The 11,734-nt window shown below is 39.3% G+C and overlaps 2 protein-coding genes across 2 annotated transcripts; one reads left to right on the forward strand and one right to left on the reverse strand.

The window, feature by feature from the left end:
- The first annotated feature begins 2,032 nt into the window (after positions 1–2,032).
- Positions 2,033–4,799, forward strand: rx3 (retinal homeobox gene 3). Its single transcript, XM_030435347.1, is given in 4 exon segments — positions 2,033–2,307; positions 2,617–2,852; positions 3,665–4,015; positions 4,017–4,799. Coding segments are annotated over 4 exon segments (942 nt in total). The 5' UTR covers positions 2,033–2,051; the 3' UTR covers positions 4,116–4,799.
- Positions 4,800–8,792: 3,993 nt separating this feature from the next.
- grp (gastrin-releasing peptide) lies at positions 8,793–11,381 on the reverse strand. Its single transcript, XM_030435351.1, is given in 4 exon segments — positions 8,793–9,030; positions 9,117–9,227; positions 9,230–9,345; positions 10,519–11,381. Coding segments are annotated over 4 exon segments (435 nt in total). The 5' UTR covers positions 10,673–11,381; the 3' UTR covers positions 8,793–8,976.
- Between the last annotated feature and the right edge of the window lie 353 nt (positions 11,382–11,734).

Here is an 11,734-nt window from a genome sequence, read left to right on the forward strand (position 1 = left end):
GACACTGATTCTGCACAAAGTAGTGAAAATACGTGTAGATGTATGGCAACACAAACCACACGCAGAGCTGCAGTACACCTGATACTGCAGTACACCTGATACTGCAGTACATCGTAATACTGCAGTACATCGTAATACTGCAGTACATTGTAATACTCAGGCCCCAAGAGAACCATAGACGCACTGTACCAGTAGAAGTAATCCTGGCATAAGTAATAATTATGATTACACTTGTCAATGATTATTTTGGATGGCAGTGCATCGTCTTAGAACTGAAAACAAACAAAAAACAAACACATTATAAGAATTCATTATAAATCCAGCTCTGGTTTCATCTGTCGCCTGTTGAACCAAAAAAAACATTTCTACACTTTTTTTTACTTTTGCATAGAGGCAGGCTGACTTTTTCCCTTAATGCCAAGTCTTTATAAGACATTTTTGTACCAGATGGAAAAGTGGCATCAACCTCCTCGTCAAACTCTCCACAGAACAGCAAGTTAAGAGTCGTTCCCAGCGAACTCCAACTAAACCATTGCAGCTTCAAACTCACATTCAGATTCAGATCATCACAGAGGACGAAGGCCGATCGGTGCCGTGTTCCATCTCAGATTTTGGAAATGAAGTTTGACGTGACTTCAGCACACGTTGTGTCAAGTTAAAGAAACCTGTGAGGAGTATTGTGTCAGTGACGACTTCTTCTCTGGTGTCGTGACCACTGGAGGTTTTCACACTCAGCTGGTGTGTGTCCAACTTCCGAGGCAGTCGGTCAGCTGAGCACTGAGCTCATGACTGCTCAGTATTCCCCTGAACATTGTTGACATTTAAATAAAAAAAAATAAAAAAATCAGCTCAAACTTTTTTTACCACAGGAAAGAAATCACAATCTGTCTGTGTGCCAGCAAACATCGTCGAGCTCAGGAAAAAAAACAAGGCAGCGTGTTTTGAAAAGTTTCTGCTGTGTGAATAAAGTTCTGCTCGCCTCACAAACTTTTTATCACGGCTAATTAAAAGCGAGCTCAGTTAGCATCTCTCTCCCTCTGGACCCTCCTCCTCCTCCTCTGTCAGCCAAACAAAGGATAAGGTCACCTCCTGTAATTAGGAAAAGCTAAATAGTTTTAGGGGTTTTAACTCTTTTGAGTAAAATAATGTAATCCCCTTAAGCAGGATTACCACACTGCTGTCAATCTTTGTTTGCGGTTAAGTGGTTATAGCCCAAATTTGTTATTCTTTGGGCTTTGTTACCCTCTTTGACTCAACGCCTAAAAGAAAAAAGAAGCTCCTCCTGGTCTAACTCTGGTTTATGGCTCATTAAAAGATGATCTAATTGATTTCTAATTGATTTCTAATGAAGCCTATAAAGCCTCTTTAATTCAACATGTGGGTGTTTTTTTCTTTCTTTCTTTCTTTCTTTCTTTCTTTCTTTTAGGTCAATAAATCAATTTCTCTGCTCGATATGTCTGTTTGGTTTTGGCAACAATATCTTGACGCTTTGATTAAATATTAAGCTGTCATCTTGCAATCCGTGTCCTCACCAGAAATCTTGTAATTATGATTTTGTTGTACCTTAATCTGTGGGCCCTAATCTTCCTCTCTTTTTTTTTTCCTTCTTTCTACACAGACTGACATGAACATGACATCTGGAGGAGTGGAAAGATGGTTTTAAGATTTATGTAAGTCGGTTTAGAGCCGACTGATGCACTTGAGATGGGGATGGGGAGGAGTTTAGTGTGGATGCAGGGAGGGTGGCGCGCTGGTGCCCTTGCATGCGTGAGCGCACAGTTACCCCCCTTAAACCCCGGCGGACAAATCCAACAGGACGTCCCCCTTCTCTGACGTGCAGCGGGGGTGCCGCACCGGCAGGGGGTCTTGCAGCGGGCGCTACTTTAAAAGCCCCCTTCTGAGGGATGCGCCACATCCACTGAGCGACTCTCTCCTGCTGCCTGCGCGCAAGTTTTCCTCCAACTTTACCCAAACACGAGAGCAAGCGATTAACTCGACTAAAAGAAGTTTATTGTGAGCTTCTGTATTTTGGGGGTGGGCTTTACCGACAAATGTGGCTTCTTGGATCAACTTCCCAAGTGATGATGATGGATGAGCGCCTGTCTCCGTCCGCACGCTCCGTCCAGAGCCCGGGGGACAACCCGTCCACCATCCACAGCATCGAGGCGATCCTGGGATTTAAAGAGGACGGCATCTTCCACAAAGCGGCCTCCTACAGCCTGACGGACAAGGTCCTGGTCAAAGAAGCAGAGCGGAATGTAATTGTGACGCCAATGAAGAAAAGTCCGTCCTCGGAAAGTTTTGACAGTAAGTTTCCTTCCAGATTTCACGAACAAATCAATCAGATGAAGTGTAAAGATAAGCTTAAAACATGCCCTGCGATACTTATAATACAGGCATAAATAAAATGTTTACTTCTTTCTCAAGAGAATCATCTTTTTTGACTTATTCGTCATTTTCTTTTGGATTTTACGCATCGTGTTTCAACAGCTGAAATCCTTAAAAAAAAGTGTACAGAAGAAAAGTAAAGTTGTTAAACATGAATTTATCAGAATAAGACAAAAGGAAACATTTCTCAACATGGTCGTAACTTACTCTGACTCCTTCTCTCCGCAGGTGTTTGTTGCGCCAGCAGCGCCGCGGACGCGTCGGCCTGCCCGGACTCACCGGACCGAGACGGCAAACTGTCCGACGACGAGAACCCGAAGAAGAAACACCGCCGGAACCGGACCACGTTCACCACCTTCCAGCTTCACGAGCTGGAGAGAGCCTTCGAGAAGTCCCACTACCCGGACGTGTACAGCAGAGAGGAGCTGGCGCTGAAGGTCAACCTGCCGGAGGTCCGCGTCCAGGTGTGTGTGCGCCCGAAACTGCACCTGAGTCACCGCGCGTGTGTTCGTGATGGCGACCGTTTCAGTCCTCACAGAAACACCCAAAAAAACACGTCATATTCTTAATAAATAGCTGCAACAAAAGACAAAAAAAGTGTAATTATCTGAGCAGAAATGCCTTCCTTAGTTTAATTTTGGTAAATCTTCCCTCATCAAACCAGATTTAAGAGAAAAATTTAGAATTTATAGAAACAATTTGTAAAATATGAGTTTAATCTGGTCACATCGCTCTGATTTCTGACGGTATTTAACTTGTAACTTGTTTTTATTCCACATAGTAACTTTTGTCCACAGTTACTTTAATTCTTTAGATTATTGTTGTCAAATTCTGTTAGTCAAAGAAAAGTCTATCTTATTTTTCTCACAGAATTTTCTGAAAGAGATTGACATTTCTTTTTTTTTTTTTTTTTACCACAAAATGTGTTTAGATTTTGCTCTTATCTCAGACTCAACATGACAAATCTTGACAAAAACTGACAAAATGGGAAGTTTTATCAAATTATTAAAATATTTTGCTTGTAATACTATTTAATTCTTTCTAAAAAGATTGCAAATGAATGCAAAGTATTCTGTGTAATAGCTAAATCTTCATCCTCCACATTTCTAAATATTATAATTAATTAAAAAAGGCTCTAGTTTTTCTTTATTGCTTCATCCGTCCATCATGGGTCTGTCTTTGTGCTGAGCTGCTGCACTCAGCTGCCTCTGCAAGGAAAAATAAATAAAATTGTATGAAGTTGATTCAAACTAAAAATCCTCCTCTTCCTCTCCAGGTTTGGTTCCAGAACCGGCGTGCCAAGTGGCGTCGGCAAGAGAAGCTGGAGGTGAGCTCCATCAAGCTCCAGGACACCTCCTGCTCCTCCTTGCTCTCCTTCAGCCGCTCCCCCACCAGCTCCCTGGGCTCCAGCCTGCAGCTGGACCCCTGGCTCTCCACCCCCATCACCACCTCCACCTCCCTGCAGTCCCTCCCCGGCTTCATCACAGGCTCGCAGGGCCTCTCGGGCACTTACACCCCTTCTCCTCCGCCCTCCATGCCCTCTTCCTTGCCGGCCTCCTTCCTCAACTCTCCTGCGCTGGGACACAGCGCTCACCTGCCCCACATGGGCTCCATGTGCCCCCCGCCCCCCTGTGTACCAGTGCTCGGCCGACCCCAGGAACTCCAGTATCGCCTCACTGAGGATGAAGGCCAAGGAACATATTCAGTCTATCGGGAAGACGTGGTGATGCTCAGAGGAGGTGACACATGGACACCAGAGCATCCTTTGAAAAAACTGACTTCCTCTTCATGCAGACGGGACTTTTATTCTGGATGTTTGAAAGACTGAAATCTACAGTTGGCATCCCGGACTAGAGACAATCCTCGCCACTTATCAGGGTAACGCTTTAAGCAACATCTAGACATTTAATGAATGGTACGATGAGGTTGTGAGTAGTGTAACTGTCAACACAACTAACTCCTCCAGAGGGCTCCTACAATAGGAGGTACGATCAGATAATTAAAAACAAAAATTATATGAAATGTGTTTTTACAGGAGAAGTTATTGACAAATACCATAAAAAGAATATTAAATGTTTGTATGCTGTTTATAAGGGGACTCAAAGTGAAGCGAGCTGTTTTGAGAATCTGTGACTCTTACTGTGAAATTCCTGTAAAATATGAAACTAAAGCCGTCTGAGGATCATCGTCTTCTTCTCCTTTATCTTTTCCGGTAACTTTCACATTCTTTCAACCCGACTTCATTCTCATCCAGCGTCACGTTGCCGACACAACAAAGTCCATCACCCTTCAGTATTTATTCTACTCATCTTTTGATCCATTCTTCCTCTGCTGGTTTTTGATCTTTGTCATGAAAGATTTACCCAATGTGAATATTTTCTCTATACAATAAACTTTATATGTTAAAGAAACACACGTTACGTATGTTTTCAGACAGTTTGTCACGTATGAGAGATGCAGATTTGTCAGAAATGTCTAACACAAGGGGTGCTGGAGCAAAACTGAAACTTAATGGTGGACCAAGGACCAGAAAGCAAACACCTTCTGTGTTAATATGCAAAAAAGCACAATATGGAAGCCTAGAGAGGCAAGTCATTATAATAATAATAAAAAAATCTGAACTAATTTGTTTCTCTACTTCAGAAATGTGTGAAAAAAGGAACATTTTTAAAGGTCCTTTTTCATTATTTCCACTCACCTCTCGGGGCTTCCGTACCTCCAGATCCCAAATTTCCTGTTTTGGTCGAAGTGTTTTTCTGCCGGCCGGTCGCACTCATTCTGATCCATTCCTCCTCTGCTGGTTTTTAAACATTTAAACAAATGTGAATATTTCCTATAAACAACAAACATTTTATGTTAAAAAAACCATCAACAAAACAGAACCTGGTGAAGTTTTCAGAGACAGTTCATCAGATAAGTTTAACGTCCATACTTTTTTCCCTTAAAGAGCCAAACGCAAACACATATCGCGCTAAGACATGAAAAAATAGTACCGAAGCCCAAAGAGGCAACTAAAAGAAAAAAAAAAAGAATCTGATATGAGATCTCATTTTTTTTCTCTCCTGTGTTTGTGACTTTAGAAATATGTGAGAGAAAATAACATCAGGAAAATTAAGTTCCCTGATTATTTTTCAGGCCTTCTGTAGTCTCTGTTTTCTGTGTCTCTCTGCTGCTCTATAAACATGATAATTAACTGTCCTGCATGTTTCAAGATCATTTTACCTCGAAAAAACACAACAAAACAGTGATTCATATAATAGTTGACTCACTTACTTATAAATATTGTTTTTTTTCACTTGAAACATCTGGTCTGGCCAAAGTAAACCTATTTGGCAGCCCTGGTCTTCCAGAATGAGGAGAATAAAATAATGAATGTGTGTACAGTGTGTGTACAGTGTGTGTACAGTGTGTGTACATCACGTTAACGCCTCATTAAAGGGCAACTCCACCGAATTTACAAGCTGAAGGGAAGAACTCGGGAGTACGTCTGCATATGTGAAAAAAAATAGTATAGAGCATTTTTGTGGCTGCGGAGGACGCTGCATGTAATCTGATAGATTACCTCCAGTGATGTCACTCAGTGGCTAAATTGGATTGTGGGTAACGTAGTTGTCAGGTTTTGAATAGCAGTCCTCTAGTCTAATGTTGCACTCCTCTAAAACACTGTTTGACTCGTTTTGGACAGTTAATAAATAAATGAACAAAACCAACACAGCCGCCTACATTTCCCACAATGCAACTACCTGTTTCACATTGTTTGACTTAAACAGCAGTGCACCCCAAGACCCGTGAATAGACTTTAATGTGTGAAATTGGTGTAATTGACCTTTAATTATGCCACACAGTGGATGTACATGACGGCTCAGCACCCACTCACTGGTGGAATATATATAATACAGCCCCCCCTAGTGGTGGAAACCATAAACATGACTATCAAGTTTGGAAAAAAACATTTTCTTTAAGTAAAAAACGTAACAATTAATTACTTTTTAGACCTTTATGCTTCATTAAATACTCTATAAATGGTTGATAAATACAGTGTTTATCTGTAAACGTTATGTGAATGGCCATTATAAAGTTTGTAACGTCTGTTTATAAACCTTTAACAATAGCTTAATAAATGTTTTATAAAACATTTCATGTTTGATAACAGTAAAAATACTGTTAATTTAGGTTTAATTAACTTTAAATTTTTTATTTTTATTTTTATTTTTTTTTACTTATAAAGCGTGAGCCTGAAAGTGACTTTTACAAAAGTGAAATAGAGCCACAGATCATTCAGTAAATATTATTTGGGATGTCTATGGTATCAAGTTTCATACCTCTTTAACATTTAAAACAACAATAGAGTGTTATCAAGAGGCAGCTTACACTCACAGACTTCCTCCCTCATGGTTTTCACAGAATGAGTTTGTCAGCCCACTTATTTCCTCCTCATTAGCTCCGGTAAACTTTATCCCATTCGCTCCTGGGATTAGACCCATAATGACGGGGTGAAAGTGGCTTGTACCTCCATTGTTCACCAATCAGCCGTGACAAATGGGGGGAAAAGAGGACAGAGGAGAAAACTTTGCAACGGCTTTAAAGAAAAAACGATGTAACCAAATTGTTTCAATTAGCATTTCCTATTGTGTGCAGCTAATAATGGCCTCCATCATCATCCATCCTACTGTCCTAAATAGTCCTGATTGTGTCCTCATTGTGTTTATTTGCTCGGAAGCACACTGAATTGACTACAAACTGCTTTTGGTGGTGTGTTTTCAACCTCCTCATGCTTCACCTTATTGTTAGGTTACTCATAATGAAACAGGGAAACAGACTCCTCTCATAATGAACGCTGTGCCCCATCTGGTGGCATGAACTGGTTACTGTTAGGGGTTCAAATTCAAAGCAGTTTTGCTTCCTTAACAATCGATTAATGGTAAATGCCTGAGTTGATCTATGTTCGATTCAAAATGTGAATAAGCCACATGAGGGGTTGAAAGAACAGAAAAACTAAACAAAAAGTTACTTGAATCATAAACTAGAAACATCAAATAATGTTTCTGATGCTATTAAAATCCAACACACATTGAGGCTATAAATGACTAGAAAATGTATTAATATCAGTTTGTATAGAGTATTTTCTTGTATTCTTTAATTAAACTTAATTAAATACCAGTATTTTGTCTTTTATTTTGATATATCTGATAGGCAAGTATTTTAAATTTGTAACAAGATACTACTCAATGTATTTGCACGCAACTTTAATTGTATCTTAATACATTTTACTCGGTTATGTTATTAACAACCTTTAATCAATTCATGACTTATTATTAATCATTAATATTCATAGTTACAGAACAGGCAGGGCCAGATAAAATGGGAAGATGACAGTGGGCAGGATGTTTGTTTGGGGCCCCTCGGCATGCAAATGTTGGTATTTGTTAAACAAACAAAATGACTTCAATGCTGCATGTTAATTATTGTTATTGCTTATTTAGTTAGCTATATATTTTAGCTTTTTTATTTATATTTCAGTATTTATACAATTGGTTGGACATTATTATTTTTTATGAAAGTATATGTAACGTGGCAAATGTTTACATACCAAACCAAATTTCCCAAATAACACCAACAAGAACATTTTAAGAGTCACCTCTCGTATAACAGCTGTAGCTAGCCTGGTAACATCTTTTTACTTTCTTGCTAGAAGTGGCACCGCCCGCTGCCTGCGACTTCTCTTCTACACTGAGTTCATCAGATCTGTCAGGGCCCGCGTCGCCCCCATGCCTCTCGGTAAATATATTTGAGTTCAGGCCATTTCAGTATTCCACTAATGCTGCTTTTAAATCAGCAACTGAGGAGTCAAAATCTCTCTGTTTCCTTTAGCTTACAAGTTTATGCCGGCCGTCAGGTCACGATTCGGACGTATAGATCATGTCATATAGCCGTCACGTTAGCGCAGGCTATTCTAATTTACTTTTTCTTTCATATATTTAAAGGAAAGACAACTTTTTTAATGTGATGTGTATATGTTGTATTTAAATGTGTTACCTTTGTCTGTAAAAATCTAATCAAATAACAGTTTAGGGTTGATGCCACTTGGTGGCGCTTATGTAGCAGGGAATTACTATTATAAAAAAAGTGAATAAATGAATATATATATCAACCTTGACATTAAGTTTAAGATAAGGGATTCTTTTAGATTTCAATATCTTAAAAAGTGTGTTTAAAATTATTCAATGAATGGCAGTTGATGCTCTTTTCTCCCCCTAGTGGCAAGGAGGCCCAATGCATGTGCCTCGATCCAACCCAGTGTCCAGGTAAAATGAAATGTATTTGCATTGCATATTTTAAAACAAAAACAGTAAATATAAAAAAATCACCCGCGGCTGGCAAAACACAATTACACAAAAAAACAATGCAGTTATCACAACGTTAAATTTATTCAGGATTCTCAGCTCATAACTATGTCACGCAAATTAGAAATTTGAATTTACTGATAAAATAAACTTCTCTCGGGTTTCCAGGGTATTCTTACAGCAGAAAAATAATATACAGGGTGAGTGATGTGATTACAGGGCACATGTTGCGTCGATGTGGAGCTCAGGTGGAGCCTTTGTCTTGCAGCTTCAAAGCCAGAAAAAGCAGCTCGGACATCTATGAAGTAAAGAAACACGTGTCACTGTAACATTTTAAACAGCTGATTAGAAGATTACGTTAAAGGTACAAGTCCACTAACTGACCTCTCTGAGATATTTGTCTCTGTCCTCTTCTCTCCAGCCGCTGCGCAGTCGAAGCAGCCTGTCTGCGGTTTGTGGCATCTTCTGTTTTTGGTTCTTCGGCTGCATCAGAGCCCCATCAGGCCGTCATACCGCTCCATGACTGTGACCCCAGCTGATGCTGAAGGCATGAGGTAGTCACTGTTTCCTGTCTCCTGCAGGCTCTCGATGCTCTTCTTGCCCATCAAATGACCTGAAAGGTTCGACAAACCAGGATGCATTTGTTATTTTGGAATAAGCCTCTTTGAGATTAAATAAAAACTGTGATAATATGGAAGCCCAGCTGGTCTGAAATAGAGGCTGTCATGATATCAGATTTTCACAAATATCACAGCCCAAAAGATTTACAGTAATGATATTATCGTGTTATGTCTAGAAAATCTGAAAACAAAAAAGAACTCTAATTCAAATTCATCTTTTATTTTTTGTCTCTTGTGACAAATGACTCAAAACAGAGTGTTGGAAGGTGAAAAGTAACAACAACTGCACAAAAACAGTTACACAACATCATTCTTCCTTTTTTATGGCAGCCAGCATTTGGCTGCATAACTGATGACAAATTAAGAACAGAAAGAAACACAAATGATTTTCGAGGTGATGTTTTATTTACACGATATTATCATATATGCAGGATGAAGAGGATTACTTTAAATACGTATAAAATGTATTTCGATACAGTTAATAACTACCTGCTAAAAAAGTTAAGTAATGATAATTGATTAGTTACTGTCACTTTTGAATTACCTCAACACCAAAAATATGCTTCTGAAGACTAGTGAAAAGAAATATCAATAAGATTCTTTAATTTGAATTTTTTATTTTCTTGTAATCCAATTACATCTTTTTTTCTGTAACTATCTGATCAAGTTACCTTTCATGCATCCTAATAATGTAAAAACATTTAATATAAAGTATTATGTTACTGCAAAAGCCTGCATATATGTATGATCGACATGATATCAACATTTCAATTTTAAAAATCACGGTTATCGTCAATATCGGTGAAAAGAATCTGATGCATATCATCTAATATTACCCCATTTTTTTTTATCTTTAAGGGTTAAATTCAATTCAGGGTCAAGCACAATCATATTATTATCATTATCATCATCATCATCATCATCATCCTTCTGTGAACCTTTCAAAATAAATGCTGATAAAAACATATTTGTCTAATAAAGATGACATTATTATTATTGTTATGTTAAGTGAGCACACATTTATCATTGTATCTAAATGTTTTCTGACACAAAGAAGATCTTAATGTTTTATCCAGACGTGTTGCAAACACACAATATCACCTTCACACAGTTTAAAATGATGTACTATTTCAGCTGACCCTGTTAGACAGTGAACTCTCTCTTACCTACAGCCCAGTGGTTTCCTCGGGGGTACATCTTTCCCACCACTGCTGCAGGACTCTCCGAGCAGTCCAACATGCAGGGGATCGTCGCCAGCATGATGAACACTGGCCACACTGGTCTCCAAGTCCACGACGCGCACAGGCACACTCCGCCCATGTTACCAGAGGGAGAATGTCAGATCTTTTTTTTTTTTTTTTTTTTTAAAACAGTCCTCGCAGTTAATCAGCTCGATTTAAGCTTAAAAAATCTCCACCATGCTCGGGTTTTTTTTAATCGCTGTGGGCTGAGAAGGCAAGAGGAGGCAGCAGCTGCAGACGCGCTGAAGTTTCTCTGCCGGTGACGGAAGCTGAAAGTTAAATGCTCCTCCTGATCCAGCTGTGCGTCATGCGCCCCGTTTTTAAAAGTAGCAGCGGCGGGATGAGAAAGTGATGAAGGCAAATTATCATCAGCAGCCTGTAATTATAAGCGCTCCTCACTGTTTGCTCAGAGATTGTGCGTCAACGTCACTGATGGACGCGACTTCTCACTTAATTGCTTCCGAGTGGTGGAAAGAGCCTGATGACCAGAGGAGGAGGAGGAGGAAGTCTCCAGGTCCTTCACCGGAGGAGAAGAAGTGGTACCAAAGGGAAAATCTATATAGTAAAAGCTGGATTTATGTGTAACATGCACTTGAATGCACCATAATTGCATATTGATAGCATGTCAGTATTAAGTACTTTAAGGTGGAAGCTGTTTGAATTGGAGCTGTCAGAGAAATCAAGTGGAGTGAAAAGTTCAATATTTTATACCTGAAATGTAGAGTACATTTGAAGAGCATCAGTGAAGAGCAGGTCCCCACAAAGTGCACTTCAACGTGATAATTCACGAGCTGCCAAGTCCATCAAAGGACTTTTCTGATAATCAATTTGAGCAAAGATGTCAAACATTTGTTGACCATTTTCTAGATTTAAGGATTTTCTCCTAATCTTCGAAGTTTTTTATGAGTTTTGGGGGTTTGGATAATTGATTGGACAAGAAGCAAATCACAGGTGTCACTTTGAGTTCTGAATAAATACAAGACTTTTCACAACTTTCTGATGAAAGGATTCGTTATGGAAATAACTGGCAGATTATTTGATAATAAGTATTTGCTGCAGAAATATCACAATGAAAAAAAGATCTTGTTTAGAGCACAACAGCAGGTTTCATCTTTTCCTTGTCAAAACCTGGTGCGTACAT

This window comes from Sparus aurata, chromosome 12 (assembly GCF_900880675.1).
Source record: "Sparus aurata chromosome 12, fSpaAur1.1, whole genome shotgun sequence".
Classification (NCBI taxonomy): domain Eukaryota; kingdom Metazoa; phylum Chordata; class Actinopteri; order Spariformes; family Sparidae; genus Sparus; species Sparus aurata.